The 19,914-nt window shown below is 36.0% G+C and overlaps 1 protein-coding gene across 1 annotated transcript in view; it reads right to left on the bottom strand.

Annotated features, from left to right (window-relative positions):
* PCDH15 (protocadherin related 15) overlaps positions 1 to 19,914 on the bottom strand; it is a 2,141,593-nt gene that overhangs the window by 17,140 nt on the left and 2,104,539 nt on the right. The window contains exon 33 of the mRNA XM_043982395.1: positions 8,541 to 8,717. Coding sequence (XP_043838330.1) covers positions 8,541 to 8,717 — 177 coding nt within the window. The remainder of the gene's footprint in view (positions 1 to 8,540; positions 8,718 to 19,914) is intronic.

Raw genomic sequence — 19,914 nt, forward strand, 5'->3', positions numbered from 1 at the left:
TATTTACCCACGAAATATCTCGTGAATCCCCTTTCCATCTGTCTGCAATTTCCTGTGGTTGTCTGGTAGGTAGTATACATAGCAAGGCTATTATGGCTATTATGATTCAGTGCTACTAGTTCTCTGCCCAATCTCTGGTGATTGTGTAAGGATCTCACACTTGGTTTACCAGAAACTAAGATAACCTTTATAAGTCATAAAAAAATTCTGCAATTTTGAGTATGCTCAGTCCCTTCACCCCAAACTGGCCACTTTTCTGAAGCAGTAGAAAAGAGCCATAGAAGACTAAGTGCCTTTTTCTATTTATTTGTTCAAATTTGTGTAACTGTAAATCACATATGAATTGTAAATTGTATCTAGTTTAACTATGTCCCCGACAGCTAATTTTATGATGATGCTGCATGTAAAGTTTGTTGGTTTTCTAAGTGCTGATTGACTACATATAAAAGGCATTTCTGAACTAAATGAGTTACAAAGTACTTTCAATGTACAAGTTTGTCACTGAATAAGGATGGATTTTAAAGAACAAAAGAAGCAAAACATGACAACTGGATAATTAACAAGTTTCTTCCACACTTTGTTACATCACTCTTTAATATATAAAAAAGCCCATGCCATCAGGTGCTGGATTTCCTCCAGTTGTGTGGACTGCAATACCTATGACTCAGTAGGTGCTTGGCTTGTTATGACCAAGCAATTCTCTACTTTGAAGCCCATCTGCTTATGGGTCTCTGAATTTTAGCCAGGCTAACCTTAGAAAGCAATCCGTTACCAGGCACATTTCAAAACCCTTTACGCCTGTTAGGTCAGAGCTTATGTTGTCCTGATAAAGCCCTTGAAAAATCACTAGAATCTAATGCAATAATGAGGCTTTGGATGAGCTTTTGGCGGAGGGATTAGCAGAAAGTATATATAAGTGGCTAAATTTATTCACATGCATATGTGAAATATATGTGTATCTATGACCCCTGATTTTGACAATGCAATGGGATTCCCACTGAGGAACTCACTCTAGTAAGGCAGAAGGGCTCTGTAAACCATAGTCATTGAGAGTATACTCACATAAATATACATACACATTAATTTGTACAAATTCATGTGCAATGTTTGCATGTACACATATGTGTACTTTCATCATTGTAGTAAAATCCCACTGTCAAAACTCACTATGCAAATGGGCAACTCTTCTACACTTTCTATTCCTAAAGAGCTGAATAGGGGAACTGAGGAATTAATAATGGGCTCTTGATCACAAAGTTCATCAGCAGAGTGAAAATTTGAACCCAGGTCTGTCTGACTCTTTTTTTTTTTTTTAGGCAATGGGGGTTAAGTGACTTGCCCATGGTCACACAGCTAGTAAGTGTCAAGTGTCTAAGGCCGGATTTGAACTCAGGTACTCCTGAATCCAGGGCCGGTGCTTTAACCACTGCGCCATCTAGCTGCCCCCCTGTCTGACTCTTAAAGTAAGAACTTCTGACACAATGCCATGTTAACTTTCAATGACAAGTATGTAGATATATAGATGGAGAGAGAAAGAAAGAGAGACACAGAGAGAGAGAGAGAGAGAGACAGAGAGAGAGACAAACAGAGAGAGAGACAGAGAGAGAGAGAGAGAGAGAGAGAGAGAGAGAGAGAGAGAGAGAGGAATTAATTTTTTCCCATGGAATAGAAGTGGTAGAAGTCAATTAAAAATATCATCAAAATTTGTCAAGAAAACCATTAGTACCTATCCAGAAATCATTTCCTAAAATTCCAAAGACATTAAATTCTGGAGCTATAGTTTTCTTAGAATTTATCAACACATTTGAGAAAATCTGAAATGCTCTTCTTACAGAATAGAAGGAAAGTTGTTGTAAAAATCACAGCATTGGTCAGTTGTGTTCAACTCTTGGCATTTGAAGTTTTCTTGGCAAAGATACTGGAATTATTTGCCATTTCCTTCTCCAGCTTATTTTACAAATGAAGTAACTGAGGCAAACAGGATAGTGACTTATCCAGGATCACACAGCTATTAAGTGTCTGAGGTCAGATTTGAACTTTTCCTGACTCCAGGCTTAGTACTCTAACCACTGTGCCACCTACCTGCTCCCTAAGTGATAGCATATGTTGCAACCATTTACAATTGCTTGACTGGCCATTCAAATTAATGGTGCACTCATAACTGGAAGGAGGGTTCTAATGGAGTGCTTCCAGGAAGTTGTGGTTGGCCTGATCATATTTACATTTTTTGGTCAGTGACTGGATAAAGGCAGAGATTGCACTCTCATCAAACTTTCAGAGAGCACAAAACTGGGTAGGGTATTTGACATCTTGACTGTGTCAAGATGCATAAAGATGTCAATAGATAAGAACAGTGATTTAAATCTAACATTTCCTAGGGATACATGGAACACTTATACTTGGGTTGAAAAAATATAAAGGAGAGGGGGATTTGGTTAAAAAGCTGTTAACCAGCAGGATACAAGCTTGCTGAGAGAAGAAAATGTTCCACTCCTTATACTTACATCTCTGGAATCTAGCATGGTTCTTGGGAGCCAGTAGATTTTTTTTTTTTTTTTGGTGAGGCAATTGGGGTTGTGACTTGCCTAGGGTCACACAGCTAGTAGGCATTAAGTGTCTAAGGCTGGATTTTAACTCAAGTCCTCCTCACTTCAGGGCCGGTGCTCTATCCACTGCACCACCTAGCTTCCCCAGCCAGTAGATTTTTAATAAATACTTGTCAGTTTGTTGATTGATCTGAAGGAGATCTTGCATTTTAGCAGATTAAAAGTAAAACATGGGTTAACCAAGGGGTAGCTAAAAAGCTTAGACTTTATTAAGAAAGACAAAGTATTTGGAACTACAAGTGGTGACAGTCCTGCTGTACTTTCCCCTCGATATAGAAAACCACAGTATTATGTTCAGTTCTTGTCTCCCAAGTTTATGAAAGGCACTAATTCAGCAAAGTAGAGAAAATTCAAAGGGCATGAACCAGCATGATGAAAGATCTTAAAATCACACTGAATGAAGATCAATTGAAGGCACCAACAATGCTTAACTTGGAGAGAAATTAGGGTATCTCTCTTCAAGTACTTGAAAACTTGTCATGTGGAAGAGAGATTATATTTAATTTGCTTGTCCAGAGGATAAATCTTTAAGAATTCAGGGTAAGTGGCAAAGATATAGATTTAGATTTGTTGTAAAAACAAGAACTAAAAAAAGTAAATTAAAAACTAACACTTAGAATTGCCCAATGAGTATTGGACTGCCACAGTACATAGTGAGCTCTTTCTCACTGGAGGTCATCTAATAAAGGCTGGATGTCTTCTTCATAAAGATGTTATGGAGAAGATTCCTGTTCAGGTGCAGCTTGTAATTTGAGGCTGGAAATGTTCTCCCTCCTCATCTACTCTTAAAACACCTAGTTTATTTAAAGAAACTCAGCTGAGTTAAATGACACAGCTGAGACATTACCTATATGAGACCTTTCTTGATCCCTCCAGCTGCTAGCACCTCCCCAATACCTTGAATTCATTTGGTATATACTTAGAGATTTTTATGTTATTTTCTCCAGTAAAATGTAAGTACCTTGATGTTGGGGGCTGTTTCACTCTTGACTTTATATCCCCAGCATTATTTTAGTACAAACAAAATATCTCACAAAATAAGCACTTAAAAATATTTGTTGATGGAATGAAGTGGAAAAGTTTTTCCATGTTGAAGTTTGGAGGAAATATGACTAAGAATTATTCTTTTCCTTAGTTATTTCTCCAACAGTTTAAAAATAAATTATAGCTATTAAAACTATTTAAGAAAAGCTATTTTAAAGTAAATCCATGGTTTTAAAAATAAATCATATTTTCATCAAACATTGTGATTATAACCTCAGGAAAAACTGTAATTTTAATCTGTTGTTGACCATTAGATGTCACTGTAGCATAAAGGAACTTTTGAACTTATAGGGATAGTTTCTTGAACTGTGGTGGAATTTTATCCACAGGGGAATTTATGGCACTGTCTTATTTAAGATTCTATTTGCATTAAAACAAACAAACAAACAAACAAAAAACACACACTCTCATTTCAGGGTTTTGTAACTCAACCATTCAAAGTCAGTCCAGGTTAAAACGTGACATATGGCATAGAATATGGACAGGGCAGTTTTTTTTTCCTTCCAAATAAATGGAAAAAATATTTGATGGATTTAATGTTGGTTTTGTACTTAAAATTCAAACCTGCTCTAATAATGGATGGGTATCCTGCTATTTTAATAAAGAACCTTGCACCTTTTTCTCTGTTTAACAATGCTTAGGAGAGGAAATGATGAGGCAATCAAAGATTGTGTGATGACTAATAAACTGAAAAAGCATTTTAAAATAAATGATCCAAATGAAGTACCAAATCTGTCAGAATTTCAATGGCATCTGGAGAATTGAAGGCCTTAACTGTGTAGCTGAACTGTTAGCCTTGGTATTCACGTAAGAAATAAAATTGAGGTGGATTCTTAGAACAGCAGGTCAAAGGGATCCTAAGGGATCACCGTCCATCAAGCTTATTGCTGCCTCCATGAAAAATTTCAGATTTATATTCAGTATAACTAATGCCTATGAGTTTCCTTGGGAACACAAATCGAATATATATAGAGTTTGCATCCTATATAAATGTACGGATTAAAAAAAGAAAATACACATCATAGTATGTATTGGGGTTTTGATGGAGATGAGGAACATTCTAGAATCAAGATGAGGAGTCAAAAATATGTGTCACCCTCCTTCCTTTGTACCTTGTCATTATGTACAGTATGCATATTTGTGCACCATCCTCATTTTGGTTTTTCAACATATATTGAGATGTTTGTATTTTTTGATGATTAAGTTCATAATAAAAATGAAAGTAAAAATATTATTATTCATGAGAAGAAGTCTGCTCATCTAAAATCATCACTATGGCTGCGGCAGGTTTAAAACAGAACAATACAACACAAAAAAATCAACCTTGTTCCAGGTCTGACACCATGGACAGCTCCTAACTGACAAATGAGATGAGTAGCATTTGTCTTCTTGGACCAGTGAGGAGATTTCTGGGATATTTAAGGAGGAAAAGGAGCTGTTGGGCTAATTCAGTTGATCTACTTTTATACTGTCAGGGTGTTGTATTGCCATAGTATAACCAAGGTTAGTTCTTTAGATTAGGTATATGTTTATCATGAAGATGCAGATCTGATATGGACACATCATCCCACAGTGTGTTAACAACATTCATTGAAGAAGATGGTGAAGAAGAGTTTTGTGTCTAGAACTCTTCCTGGTTGACCAGGGGTATGTATTCTCATAAAGCTTGAGGCTGAGATGAGAATTCCTATCAAAGTCATGTTTTATTTTATTTCTGTTGCACTGCTGGTCCTAAGGGCATGTGAGAGAGTTCAGACATAACAAGTGTGGTCTGGAACATGGGAGCTATCCAAACTACCAAAAAGATAAATCTCACCTTATATGTATGTGTGTGTATATATATATATATATATATACACACACACATATACATATATAATTTAATACAATTAAGCTAATAAAATGTCCACTTTTTAGTATATGATGTAGGATTTTTTTTATTATATACATATACAGACATACATATATTCATATATACACATACATATACATATATAATTTAATACAATTAAGCTAATAAAATGTCCACTTTATAGTATATAATATAGAAATTTTTTATTAGCTTATTTTTTAAAGTTTCAAAAAAGCAATATTGTTATTAACTTTCTAGATTTTAAAGTATTAAAATAGTATTTTTGATGGAGGACAGAACTTATATGTCATAATATGGGTAAATCAGCCAGATTTTATTTGGGAAAATAGATATTTTTTGTTCCATACACATTTTGCCTATTTACTGTGTGCTTGAACTGAGATATTCATCTACAAATAACGTCATTGATTAAAGACCATGGAAATTTCAATTAAAAAATTGTTGGTTTTCTTGGTTACAGGAAGATGTTTTTAAACATACTAATATGTATGTAGACAACTCTCCAAGACTATAAATTATAAAGAATGCACTGATCTCCATGCTTCTTCACTGACAGTTCGTTCTAACGATAAAATCACAAGTAAAGATCAAATCTCTATCGTTCGCCTACAATATGTATAATGTGCATATGCTATTTATATCTCTATATATTAATGCAATATATTTCATAATTTATAATTATAGAAAATAACTCATAAGAATATAATGAGCTAATTAGTGTCAGAGCACTTTGAAAAATTAAGGTACTTAATAAGTACTAGAAATATAATTAAAGACGCCTCTGTTCAGACAAAATCACTGATATGTCATTAAATGTTTAATTAAGATGTTAATGTTATTTAGGGACAATAGGAAGCCAAGGATGCATCACCAGTATGGCATATTTTCAGTTCAACTACCCAATGCTGCAGCTACACAAATGAAACCTTTTCTAAATTTAGTGTTGGTTGTGAAAGGTCTGACACATGCATTATGATAAGGCAAATAGCTGGGACTTTTGACAGTCCCCAGAGCTGTTTCCTGGAGTTATAAGTGATACTGTAATTACCTATTAGGCTTCACCCATAAGTCTGAATATTTTCTTATGTCTTTCCTGATTGATTCCACCTGAATGATCACACCTATCTCAGGATTTGGTTTGACCAGCAATCATTTGCATTTATTTGTATTCCTTTTGCAGAATTTTGTACCTTGTAAGACATTTGTTCAATTAATTTTACAGAATCAGAGATTGCCAGAATAATAGAACAGGAAAGAATCTCAGGGACATATGGTCCAACCCATATCTGAAAAAAAAATTCTGACTAAAATATGCCCGGAAAGTGGTTATTCAACCTCTTCCTAAAGACTTCCAGTGGGGAGAAACCTATTATTGCCCAACACAGTCTAAGAAACAACAGGAAGTTTTTCCGATATCGAGGTAATTTCCTCTTCTACTTCTACCCTTTCCTTCCAAATTTACCTTTTGGGGACTTACAGTATGTCTAAGATCATTTCTGCTTGACAACATTTCAAATACTTGAAAAAGCTATTATGTACCCCCTTTCCCAGAATATCCGTTAGGCTGAACATCCACTATTCCTTCAATAGATTCTTAGAAAATTTTCACCAGAGGCACCTATGAAGTATAGTAAATAGATTTCTAGACCTGGAGTCAGGAAGACCTGAATTTAGATTCTCAGAAATATACTACTTATGTGACTCTTAGCATGCCACATAACCTCTGCTTCAGTTTACTCTATGAAATTGTAATAATATTAGCAACTACCTCTCAGGGTTCCTGTTAGGATAATATCAGATGAGATTTGTAAAACACTTTATAAACCTCAAAGTACTATGTAAACCATAGTTTTCATTGTTGTGGCTATTGTTTGATATTATTAAACAGCATTATCCTGGTTACCATTCACTGGATACTTTGAATCTTATAAATGTTTTTTTCTTTTTTAATGTGATACCAGAATATATGACACTCCAGGTATGGTCTGACCTTTACAGAATGCAATACAAATATCATTTCCTTAGTCAATTGAGATAGTTATGTAAAGTGTTTTTCAATATTTAAAGCTTTTGATATATGTGAGCTATCCATCATGATAATCATCAGCAGTAGTAGCATCATTGCTGGTATCATCTTTGTCATAGTGATTCCCATCATCATTGTCAGCCTTATCTTGGCCACTTCTCTCAATGGCTCCAAAGGACACATTTACTTTATTGACTCCCACATCAAATATTTGGTGCCTATTATTCTTGCCATCCATTAAATACCTAGATATTTTCAAATGTACCATTCTCCAGGTATGCATCACTGTTTTATTTGGTGGGATTTCTTTGTTTTTAATGAAGAGGAAGGAAATTAGGAATTCAGAGAAGCAAATTCCAAATTAGAAATTTCCACTCTTCCATAAGTTCCTCTTAAGTTTTATATATCCTGAAAATACTGTTTCTTCTAAATCTCATAGTCTCAGAATATAGTTGATGTGCCAATGTGGTTAACTAATTCTATAAACTTGGAAATATTCATTGAGGTTCAACAAATAATAGTTTGCATAATATACATGAAGCATTGTAATTTATGAAGACCCATTTTTATCTCTAGTAACCAATACGGGTGATAACTTTGATGGAACCATAAAGGTGCATGGCACCAAGAAAGAGAGAACTTTAATTATCAGTTCATTACAAGAATGTGTGCATAGTGCAACCTATTAGAACAAGGAATTACTTAAGAAAAGTTGAATGATGGATATCATTGAAGTTGTATGAGTGAAAAAAGCTGGGTTATTCATAGAGTGAGAGTCAGAAATGACTTGCATGCTTTCATGGTTATACTTGCAAAGCAAAAGCAAGAAAAGAACCCAGAATGTTGGAATTCTCCCTAGGGTGAACTCATGGGATTACATGGGCAAGAATCACAAAGGATGGGCTAAGATTAGTGTTACTGGAGGAAGGCCTCTAATTTATAGCTTCATCAATTAATTTGAGTAAATATTAAATATGTTTCAAGTACTTACTTAAAAAGTTCATTCCTGCTGATTGCTCTATTGGTCTGGGGATCAATTGCATAGACAACCAGGTCAGACTTGGTGTAGTCTTCTTGAGAATAGGCTTCTCCAAACCGTCTGGCACCAATGGATTCCACCACAACTTTGGCACCAGGAATCTGTTCTTGTACATAGCGATCCAAAATCCTATTCATTAAAGCAGAAGGCAAACAGTTTCTTAGAACTTTTGAATGGAGAGACCAACATAAAAGTATAGAAAATAGACCCCAATATAGTGATATCTAGCTTTGTGTCCTTGCTAGCTAAATCTTATTACTTTTTCCAAAAAATCTCCATATTTTCTAAATAGTGACCTGCCCTAGGGATCACAGTGGCATAATAATACAGAGGGAGGTCATCAACCATGTCCTGTTTATGTCTGAGCTTTTGGAATTTATGATACCATTTCAGTTTTAAATGACCCATGGGAAATGCCAAAGATGTTTTACAAATAAAACTGTCAACAATTTATAGAAGTCATTGGGGCACAGAACTCTTTAGTTTTACCTTTCTCCAAGGGGGAGGAGAATGATAAATTCCTTGGCCCATGACTTATGGGATCCATGCCAAGGCACTAGATCACATGGAGTAGAACACCTGTTCTTCCTATGGGTGTCATGAGAAGAAATAGGAACCCTTAGAAAAATGCCATCTACCAGCTTCAAAACTAATTCAGATGATGGCAACAGCTAAATCCAGAGTGAGCAGCAGAAGGAAAGGATAGTATGAAAGAAAGAGTCACAAACTAATAGTCATTACAATAATATTATCAATAATAGCAAAAATAACAGTGATGATGATGAATAATAATAGTAACAATAAAGCAACATGTCATCCCCTGAACAACATAAGAAATCTTAAATTTTAAGTAAGGGGAGTTTGGTTTCAGGTAGAAATCTATTATAATTCCTGTAATTATATCATCATTTTATTTAATATAACATTTCTTACTTTTCTTTTCATTCAAAGCTTTGCATTTTTCCCATTATTTCATCACAACAGGTAGCATGGCATGGTGACGAGAGGACCAGACTTAGAGCTAGAAAGCCTGAGGTATAAGGCTTTTCTCTGATATACACTAGTTATGTGATCATGGGCAAGTCACTCCAATGAATCAATCAATCAACATTTATTAAGTGCCTACTATGTGTCAGCCAATATACTAAGTGCTGAATATATATACAAAAGAAAATCCCTGCACAAAGGGCTTAAATTCTAATGGGAAATAATACATGCAAACAAATAAATACAAAACAAGCTCTAGTCAGGAGAAATAGGAGATCATTAACAGAAGAAAGGCACTGACATTATGAGGAGTTGGGGAAAGCTTCTGGTAAAAGATGAGATTTTCATTGGAACTTAAATGAAGTCAGAGAGGTAAATAGTTGGAATTGAGTAGGAAGAGCACTCCAGACATGGGGGACAGCCAGATAAAATGCCCAGAATCGAGCAATGGAGTGGTCTGTCTTGTTTGTGGAATACCCAGGAAGCAAATGTCACTTTATCAAAGAGTATATGTGGGGGAGGGGTGAAGTTGAAGAAGACTAGAAAGGTTAGTAATAGCTTTGAATGCCCAACAAAGGATTTTGTACTTGATCCTGGAGAAAACAAGAACAATTGGAGTTTACTGAGTAACACAACCCTCTAAGACCCAAACTCACAAATAAAACAAAACAAAATGACAATAACAAAAACAAACAATCACAAACAGCCTTGCTAATCTGCATTTTAGGAAGGATTTTTCTCACTTGAAATTCTAAACACTGATGAGATTCCAGGTCCACTCCCCAAATACCCAATGTCTTGCACATTTTGGGGAGACTTGATCAGTGATATAATCATTGTAGTAAATTTCCAAGGAGGAAACTCTCCATAGCAATGCAAACTAATTCTGGCTCTTGTACTCATAGTTGTAGAGAAGCTGCATGGTACATGGGAAAGGGCACTAGCCCTGAAATCAAGGGACCTGGGTTCAAACAAGGGTGTCTTGATTAGTCTTTTTTTTTCTTTTTTCTTTTTTTTTTTTTTTAGTGAGGCAATTGGGGTTGACTTGCCCAGGGTCATACAGCTACTAAGTGTCAAGTGTCTGAGGCCAGATTTGAACTCAGGTCCTCCTGAATCCAGGGCTGGTGCTTTTTCCACTGAGGCACCTAGCTGCCCCTTGATTAGTCTTTAACAATCAGCTCTCTGAGGAGCAGCTAGATAGCACAGTGGAAAAAGCACAGTGGAAAAAGCACCGGCCCTGGATTCAGGAGGACCTGAGTTCAAATATGGCCTCAGACACTTGACACTTACTAGCTGTGTGACCCTGGGCAAGTCACTTAACCCTCATTGCCCCACGAAAAGCAAAAACAAACAAAAAAACCACATACATGTAACAATCAGCTCTCTGAAAAGGCATGGAACACTTTGCAGTTTAATCTGTACTAACAATTTCTTAATTGCTTTCTTGAGTCTAAAAATCAATGAAATGATAAATTAAGGCCTGATTTGTAGCATTTGAGAATTTCAGAACTCTAATTCCTCACATGGAAAACTTCACACATAACTCTATCTTATAAGAGCTTGCTCTGGCACACCACTCCTTTGATGTCTACAGTTGAATGACCTTGAGGAAGTCATTCAACTTCCCTTAGCTTTACTTTATAATCTATAACATAAATGGATTGGAGTAGACAGCCTGTGAGGTATCTTTGATCTTTAGAGCTCTGAATTATCAGAATTGCCTAGGATGCTGAGAGGGTAAGGCACTTCCCCAGGGTAAAAAGTATGTACCAGAGGCAAGAATTGAATGCAAGTCTTCCTACTGGTGAGGTCAGCACTCAGTGTCTCTCTGTGCATTGCAAGTAGGTATGTTTAAATGGTTGTTGAGTTTAATTGAAGCATTAGAGGCAGGTTATAAATGTAGATCTTTTCTGAAGGCTTTTATTAAAGATCTACTAGGGCAAGCATTGTATTGTGTGAGGCATTGGGGAATCCAAAGAAAAAACAAAAAAGAAAGACTGACCATGAATCACTAATATTCTAATGAGGAAGACAAGAGATACATAAATAGGTACCTTTAAGGCATAAACAGAGTAAACAGAAGGTTTGTGAAAGGGTATAATGTGAAATAAGGCTAGAAAGGGAGGTGTACCCAGGTAAGGAAGGGGTGTAGATATCAAATAGACATGTGTATTTTATTCTGGAAGCAATAAGGTTTCATTGGAGCTCATTGAGCAGAAGAGTGACATCACCTAACCTGTAACTTAGAAAGGCCAATATCATTAGTATCAAGGGGTGTCCCATGAATGGCAAGAGTACACAATGAAATAGCCCTCCAAGGTGCATAACACAAGATTCCAAAAAGAAAGCTAAAAGTTTAACAACCATCTGAACAAGGCAATTGGTTGAAATAGACTGTGGGTCAGAAAGACATTGGACTTTTCCCATGCCTCAGTGAAAATGAATCAATTTTCAGAGATCATTCTGTCTTGATTTGTTATGTTTAGGCTACATATAACCTAAAGCCCAGAGTCCATTTTAGGATGCATCATTATTTTTCCTTTACAAGCTGGACAAATTTTGTAGGGATGGGGAGATGATATCTGAATTAAAGATATTACATAACCTTTGAGTATTGGAGTATTTTATCTTCAAAGTCTAGATCTAGGGACTAGGGATTAGCAGCAATCAAAGGCTACTCAGTTGCTTTCAACATGTTCAGAATCCTAGAATTAAAAATGAAAGGGGTATTAATGACCATCTACTCTAACCTATATCTAGAAAAATAATTCCCTCATACATTCCCCAAGAAGTATCCATGAAGCCTTTTCTTATAGGCCTCCAGTGGGGATCTTGAGTCAGAGAAATACCAATAACAGGTAACACAACAGTATTGTTGAAGAAAATTAGGATCCTGTTGATACTGATTTGTCCTAGGCCCACTGAGAGAGAAAGTGAGGCAGAAAGAAAAATAAAGAAGTGTTAGCCTATAATAGCTCATTGATTTTTTATCATTGTCCCTTCATTTTGGGTGTGGCAGGGCTCTCCTGGATCCCTCAGGCTTGAGATTCAATAATCACTGAAAGTCCTACTGATTGGCATAGAAGCTTTGACCTACTCCATTTCCATTTTGGGTCAGTTTGCTCCTCCTCAGACAACACACTACTTATTGCTGCCTACTGAGGTTTACCATATTGACACCCGACTTAGTTCAGACACCTGACTGTCTTTAGCCTGCTGTAGCAATCTACCAAACTCAGCCTGGGATTTAAAAACATGGCCCATATACTCAACTGCCCTCCTTCATTTTTACTGTGAATGTGAACCAATAAGCGACCTAGGTCTTACTTCACATGGCCTTTTTCCAATAGTTTAGTATTTTTTCCCTTTGTGGTCACTGACAGATTCTTAGAAATTATAAAACCAAATCCTAAAATAAAGCAAGCCTTGTATTTTCTTACTACTAATAATTACAAGTAATGCCTGGTCAGTGAATGGAATCAGAGGATATGACTTTAAATACCACTACGAATATTTAGTACATCTGTGGTTCTGACCAAGTGATTTAACCTTTCTGGGCCTCAGTTGCTAGTTTCTAAAAATCAGCAGTTTGACTAGGTAGCCCATTCTAGCTTGTTATTTGGAATTCCATGACTATACTATGTTCAAAGTTTCTATTAGTTCTTTGTCCTATAGGCAAACATCCCTTTCTGGATTCTAGAATGTCACCCTACCTACTGTGTTCCTATTAGCAAATGGAGGCATTTTCCATTAAAAAAATATCTATAGGATTGACTGCTCTGAATCTCAAAGAACACAAAGGATGATTCTATGAACCATGACCACTAGCAGCATTGTTTTTGGTATTAGTCGATTATTTAAAAAGTAAAAATCCAATCTAAATAATAAGACCTCAAAGATGGCACAGGCTTCTTTGACTTTACTGAGATCTGGGATATTCCGGAATTTCTTTAGGTTTCTTCCTCTTTATCCATATCTTGATCCCATCTCTCATCTCCAAGAAATTAGCGTCCCTCCTCATCCAAGTCAACCCAAAGGGAAATGGATGGACATAGCTAGTCACTTAATCTCTGCCTCTTTATGCTCATCCCTAAAATAAGGGTAATAATAGCACCTAATGTACAGGTTTATTTTGAGGGTAAAATGAGATAAGTGCTGTATAAATGGCAGAGTCTCATTATTGCACTGTTTTAAGCTAGGGATATCACAGCAAGTTCACAGATTCAAGAGGAGCTTGGAGAGAGAGAGAGACAGAGAGAGACAGAGACAGAGACAGAGACAGAGAGACAGAGAGAAAGAGACAGAGCCAGAGAGACAGAGACAGACAGAGAGAGCACCAGAGATAGACAGAGACAGAGACACACACAGAGACACACACAGAGAGACATACAGACAGGCAGAGACAGAAAAAGAGACAGAGACAGAGAGGGAGGGGAAGAAGAAGAGAGAGAGGAAGAGGGAAAAAAATCTGAGACTGAAGATGCTGGAGTAAAGTATACTAATGAGAAGCAGAAGGAAGCTCACAGTTCAAGTCCCTTCAATAAAGTACCAGAGGAACAGGTGAATAAACATAGCTCATTTTTCAATGAGACTATTCTTAGCATCATAGTTTTAGGAGGGGGCAAGCATTTTGAAGTACTGTGTCCAAGGCACTGTGATAAACACTTTACATATATTATCTCATTTGATGGAATCTAGAACTCAGAAGTCCTTTATTCCAACTCTCCCTTCCTCTGTCTTTCTCTGCCTTTCTTTCTCATTGGCTCTCTCTCTGACTCTGTCTCTATTTATGTACACACACACACACACACAAATGAGGAACCTGGGAACCAAAGAGAAGTGTCACATGATAGCACGTGATAGATAGTGAATCTCGAATGCAAGTTTTGTAATTTCCTATTTGGCACTACTTTCATTGCCCCAGAATTGCTAGCATAGTTGAGCACTACTGGAGGGCCAGCAAATCGAAAGAGCTGCTGCAAACCATTAATGCATCTGAGCTCCTGAAACATTAAAGTGTTATTTGGGTATCTAGTGGATCTGTGCTCTCAACACACTGAGCAATGATCAGCTGGAATGGAATTATTATCAGCACATAAACTAAGAACTCCATTCATCAATATCAATGCATGTTAGCTTAGCGTTGATATAGTTTTCTAATGTAGATAATGTTGATGCATTTTAAGGCCACTTTATTCATATTCTAAATGTGAAGCTCATGAATCAAGGCTATGAGAGCACATTTTTTGTCCCCATGTAAGAGTCATATTTTTAAAATCAATTTTTTTTTCATTTTGCAAACTGTGGTTGAAGGAAAGGGGGGATCGTGAGAAAAATTCTATTCTCTACCTTTCTTCCCTAAATGGCAACACATTCAGTTCTATTTATCTTCTGGGAACATTGATTTGCATTGAAAAAGAGAAAATAATGCTCCAGTTTGGGAGGAGGTATTTTATGGAAAAAATCAAGACATACATAAACACATGATCTGTCATTAGATTAGTTGAATGACAAGATTATAACATCCTTATTGGTACTCATCTTTGAAATAGCTATTCTTTTTAGTGCAATGTTTTGTATGTCCTCAGCAAAATGGATTCTGGCTCTGATATTCCATGACCCAGAAATGTGGAAAAATCATCAAACTTTCTATTTCCATATCCCTGTTCTGTTTTCACTAGATTAATAATTATTCTTTTTTTGTCCTGGGGAGATTCTTGGATAGCAAGTCAGTATCTTCCTTCCCTTAAGTATTTTTATGGATCTTTACTTACTCCAGTTTGACTTTTACTGTCTTCCATCAATACTGCTCTCCAACACTCTTCACCTCTGGTTTATGACTTCCTTGACCTCTTTCAAGACTCAGGTCAAATCCAACTTTCTGTAAGATATCTTTCTCAGTGCCCCTCAATCCTCTCACATTCCCTTTGAGATACCTCCAATTTACTCTTTATGTATATTATAATTGTAAAGCTTTTTGGCTGCTGTCTCCCCCTTTAGGAGTTGAATTCTTGGAAGGTAAGGGGAAGTGCCTTCGCTTTTATTTGTATCACCAGCATTGTGACTTGAACTTAGTAAGCACTTAATAAATGCTTGTTGACTGCTGTCCTTTACCATGAGTAATAAATCCCAATCCAAGTTCTTATAAGAAAAGTAACGTTATTTGAAAATTACATTTACATCTCTTTGAAGTTCCAAATGCCATTTTAGACATTTTCATTTAGTATCGATTTACAGATACTTTGTGACTAAATGTGTATTTCTGTGCTTACTCAATAAAGTTCTTCAAATAAATTCTTCCTAATTTATAGATGTTTCCAGGTAACCATCAAGACGGTCAAATTGGAGCCCATAGCATGAAAATATTGTGCACACATTTAAATTAAATTAGAGTGATATTCCACATTGAAATTGCCTTTCTCTAAAAACAAAACAAAACAAAATGATCATTAATTATCCTTCCCTACCATCTTCTGTAGTGAGAATCAACATGGCATACGGTAGAAAGAAAATTGGACTTAGAATGAAGACTCAACTTTGAGGTAATGGAACTGGCATTAGTTAATCCCACATTTGCATGTGACTCAGGGCAAGCCTTTTGTGGGGCAATGAGGGTTAAGTGACTAGCCCAGGGTCACACAGCTAGCAAGTGTCAAGTATCTGAGGCCAGATTTGAATTCAGGTCCTCCTGAATCCAGAGCTTGTGCTTTATCCACTGTGCCACCTAGCTGCCCCCTGGGGGAAACCTTTTAACCTTTATGAGCTTCAGTTTTATCACTGGATTGATTATTATTTGAAACCTCTAAAATGTTTTTCAGACCTAAATCTATAATACTATGAATCTTGGCTGTTCACTGGCTATATGAACATGGTTAAATCCCTCTCAACATAAATTTCTTTATCTGTAAAATGGAGATTCCCCTTATGACCTTGGGCAAAGTCACAACATCTTTGTGCCTTAGTTTCCTCATCTCTCAAAACAAAAAGATTAGACTAGATGTTCTCTAGAACTCTTTCCATGTCTATATTTATTGTCTTTTTATTTTTTCATTGAGATCAAGTTATATTTCATACAGTGATTTCCTTTAGGAGGTATGACTGATTCCTCTGAATTTCAAAAAAGAAAATGTATAATTTTATCAAACTTAACCATTAACAACGTTGTTTTTTGTTTCAGTGAATTTTCATGGCAACATAAATGATCTATTTAGCTAGCTTTCTATTTTACTGAGCTCAGGACCATTTTAGGTGATATTCCTTTATATTTCTTCTCCTGTATAAGTATCTTAACTTGCCCTCTTTTCCTTCACTGTCTTTTTTTCTTTTTAATCATCCTTTCCCTCTCTGTAATCTCTCTCTCTCTCTCTCTCTCTCTCTCTCTCTCTCTCTCTCTCTCTCTCTCTCTCTCTCTCTCTCTCTCTCAGCCATGACATTTTCTTCTAGCATCACACACTTTAAAGGAAGAGTCACTCATTTTTCTCACTGCCTTGCCCCTCTCCCGCAACCCTGTATATTATTGATTTCTTAAGTCCTGGAGTCCTGTAGCTCTTACCACTGAAGTGAAACTTCTTTTTTAATCATAAAAATATTTTATGATTTTCCAGTTTACATGTAAACATATTTTTCATATTTGTTTTTATAAGATTTCTAGTTACAATTTTTTTCTCCCTCCCTCCCTCCCTTCCATTCCCCCTCTCCAAGAGAGGAAGCAATAAGATATGTTATATATGCATAATCAAATTAAACATACTTCTGCATTGGTCATGTTATGAAAGAAGGATCAGAACAAAAGGGAAAAACTTCAAAAAAGAAAAAAAAACAAAAAAGTAGAAACTATGGTTAAATCTGCATCCTGATTCGACAGTTTTTTTTTTTTCTGGAGGTGGGGAGGATTTTCCATCATGAGTCCTTTGGAATGATCTTGGATCATTGTATTGCTGAGAAGAGCCAAGTCTATCACAGTTGATCATCACACAATGTTGTTGATACTGTGTACAGTGTTCTCCTGGTTCTGCTCATTTCACTCAGCATCAATTCATGTAAGTCTTTCTTATTTTTTTCTGAAATTCATCTACTTATCATTTTTCATGGCACAACAATATTCCATTACATTTATATACCTCCTCTTGTTTAGCCATTCCCCAATTGATGGACATTCCCTAAGTTTCCAATTCTTTGCCACCACAAAAAGAGCAGTTATAAATATTTTTATACATGTGAGTCTTTTTCCCTTTTCCATCATCTCCTTGGGATATACAACTAATAGTGGTATTTCTGGGTCAAAGCGTATGCACAGTTTTATAGCCTTTTGTGAATAGTTCCTAATTGCTTTCCAGAATAGTTGGTTCAGCTCACAACTCCACCAACAATGCATTAGTGTTCCAATTTTTCCATAGCTTCTCCAACATTTATTATTTTCCTTTTTTGTCATATTAGCTAATATGAGGTGGTACCTCAGAGGTTTTTAACTTGCATTTATCTAATCAATAGTTATTTAGAGCATTTTTTCATATGACAATAGCTTAGATTTCTTCATCTGAAAACTGCCTGTTCATATCCTTTGACCATTTCTCCACTGGGGAATGACTTGCATTCTTATAAATTTGATTTAGTTCCCAATATATTGTAGAAATGAGGCCTTTATCAGAAACACTGGCTGTAAAAATTGTTTTCCAGCTTTCTGCTTCCCTTGTAATTTTGGCTGCATTGCTTCTGTTTGTACAAACACTTTTTAATTTAATGTAATCAAAATCATCCATTTTGCATTTTGTAATATTCTCTATCTCTTGTTTGGTACATAAATTCTTCTCCTCTCCATATATCTGAGAGGTAAACTATTCCTTCTTCTCCTAATTTACCTATATTATCACCCTTTATGTCTAAATCATGTACCCATTTTGACCTTATTTCTGTATATGGTATAGGATGTCGGCTTATACCTAGTTTCAGCCATACTTTATTCCAGTTTTCCCAGAAGTTTTTGTCAAATACTGAGTTTTTGTCCTAGAAGCTGGAATTTTGGGGTTTATCAAACAGTAGATTACTATAGTCACTTTCTACTGTGTCTCCTGTGCCTAACCTGTTACAGTGATTGACCACTCTATTTCTTAGCCAGTACCAAATAGTTTTCATAGCTGCCAATTTCTAGTATTACTTCAGATTTGGTACAAATAGCTGAAGTAAAACTTCTAAAAGGGTTAAATGATTTTCATCTTCCATCCACTGGTTTTCTCTAAATCACTTCAAACTCTATGAAACTTTTGACACTCTTACTTATCTTTCTTGAAAATCTCTTCTCTCCTATTTTACATCATATCTTGATTTCCCTCCCTACTAATGTACTAAATATTATGTCAAGCTTTTCCTAGACATTCTCCTTCCAAACTCATCAGTTATTTTTCATGATTAAACTGAATGTTCCATTCTTACCATTCCTTGTAACCCCTCCCCCAAATGCTATTCAGCATTTAGCTAGTCTTTGCTTTTTTTTTCCATAAGAATCCATTTTTGTTAGAACCCATGATCTGGTAAGGGAAATTTCTGCAAACTACAATTGCATGAGTCAACCTTTGGATATTCTTAATATCTCAACAATTAACACATTGCCTGAAGTATAGTAAATTCTTAACAAATGGGTGTTGACTGACTGGTTCATATTTGAAAAAAAATTCCAAATATGTGTGTATGCTGCCAGTTTGATCAGCTGTTTAGTGATTTCTCACTGAAGTTCTTCAAATTTAGATGGTGTGTCCATTTTATGGAGATATAATGGGGTTTCTCAGGCAGTTATGCGTTATCTGGGTAGCCTGAGAGGCCCCTTCCAAATTCTGTGATTCCTTGGGTGTCAAGAGTGTGAGCCTCAGAAGTATCTCATTCAGAATTGTTTGGTGAGTTGGTGGGTGCACCATAGCTATAAAAGAGATAAGCAATGATGCTTTGCTGAAAGGCTAGCATATATTCTGAATTCTATCATATAACTGGAGTCTTATACAAAGAATTGTATTTTCTAATTAAATTATTTTGTTTGGCAGTGACACAGAGATAGGTCTTGTATCAATCATAAATACCAGTAGGGCAACATTAGTGTTTTTATTCCTTTGGAATATGTTTCTTATTTGTTTTTGTTTTTGTTGTTGTTGTTCAGTTCCAACTCTTCATGACCCCATTTGGGGTTTTCTTGGCAAAGATACTGGAGTGCTTTGCCATTTCCTTCTGCAGCTCATATTACAGATGAGGAAACTGAGGCTAACAGGGTCAAATGAGTTGCTCAGGGCCACACAACTGGTAAGTGTCTGAAGGCAGATTTGAACTCAGGAAGATTAGTTTTCTTGACTCAAGG

Source organism: Dromiciops gliroides, chromosome 2 (assembly GCF_019393635.1).
Source record: "Dromiciops gliroides isolate mDroGli1 chromosome 2, mDroGli1.pri, whole genome shotgun sequence".
Classification (NCBI taxonomy): domain Eukaryota; kingdom Metazoa; phylum Chordata; class Mammalia; order Microbiotheria; family Microbiotheriidae; genus Dromiciops; species Dromiciops gliroides.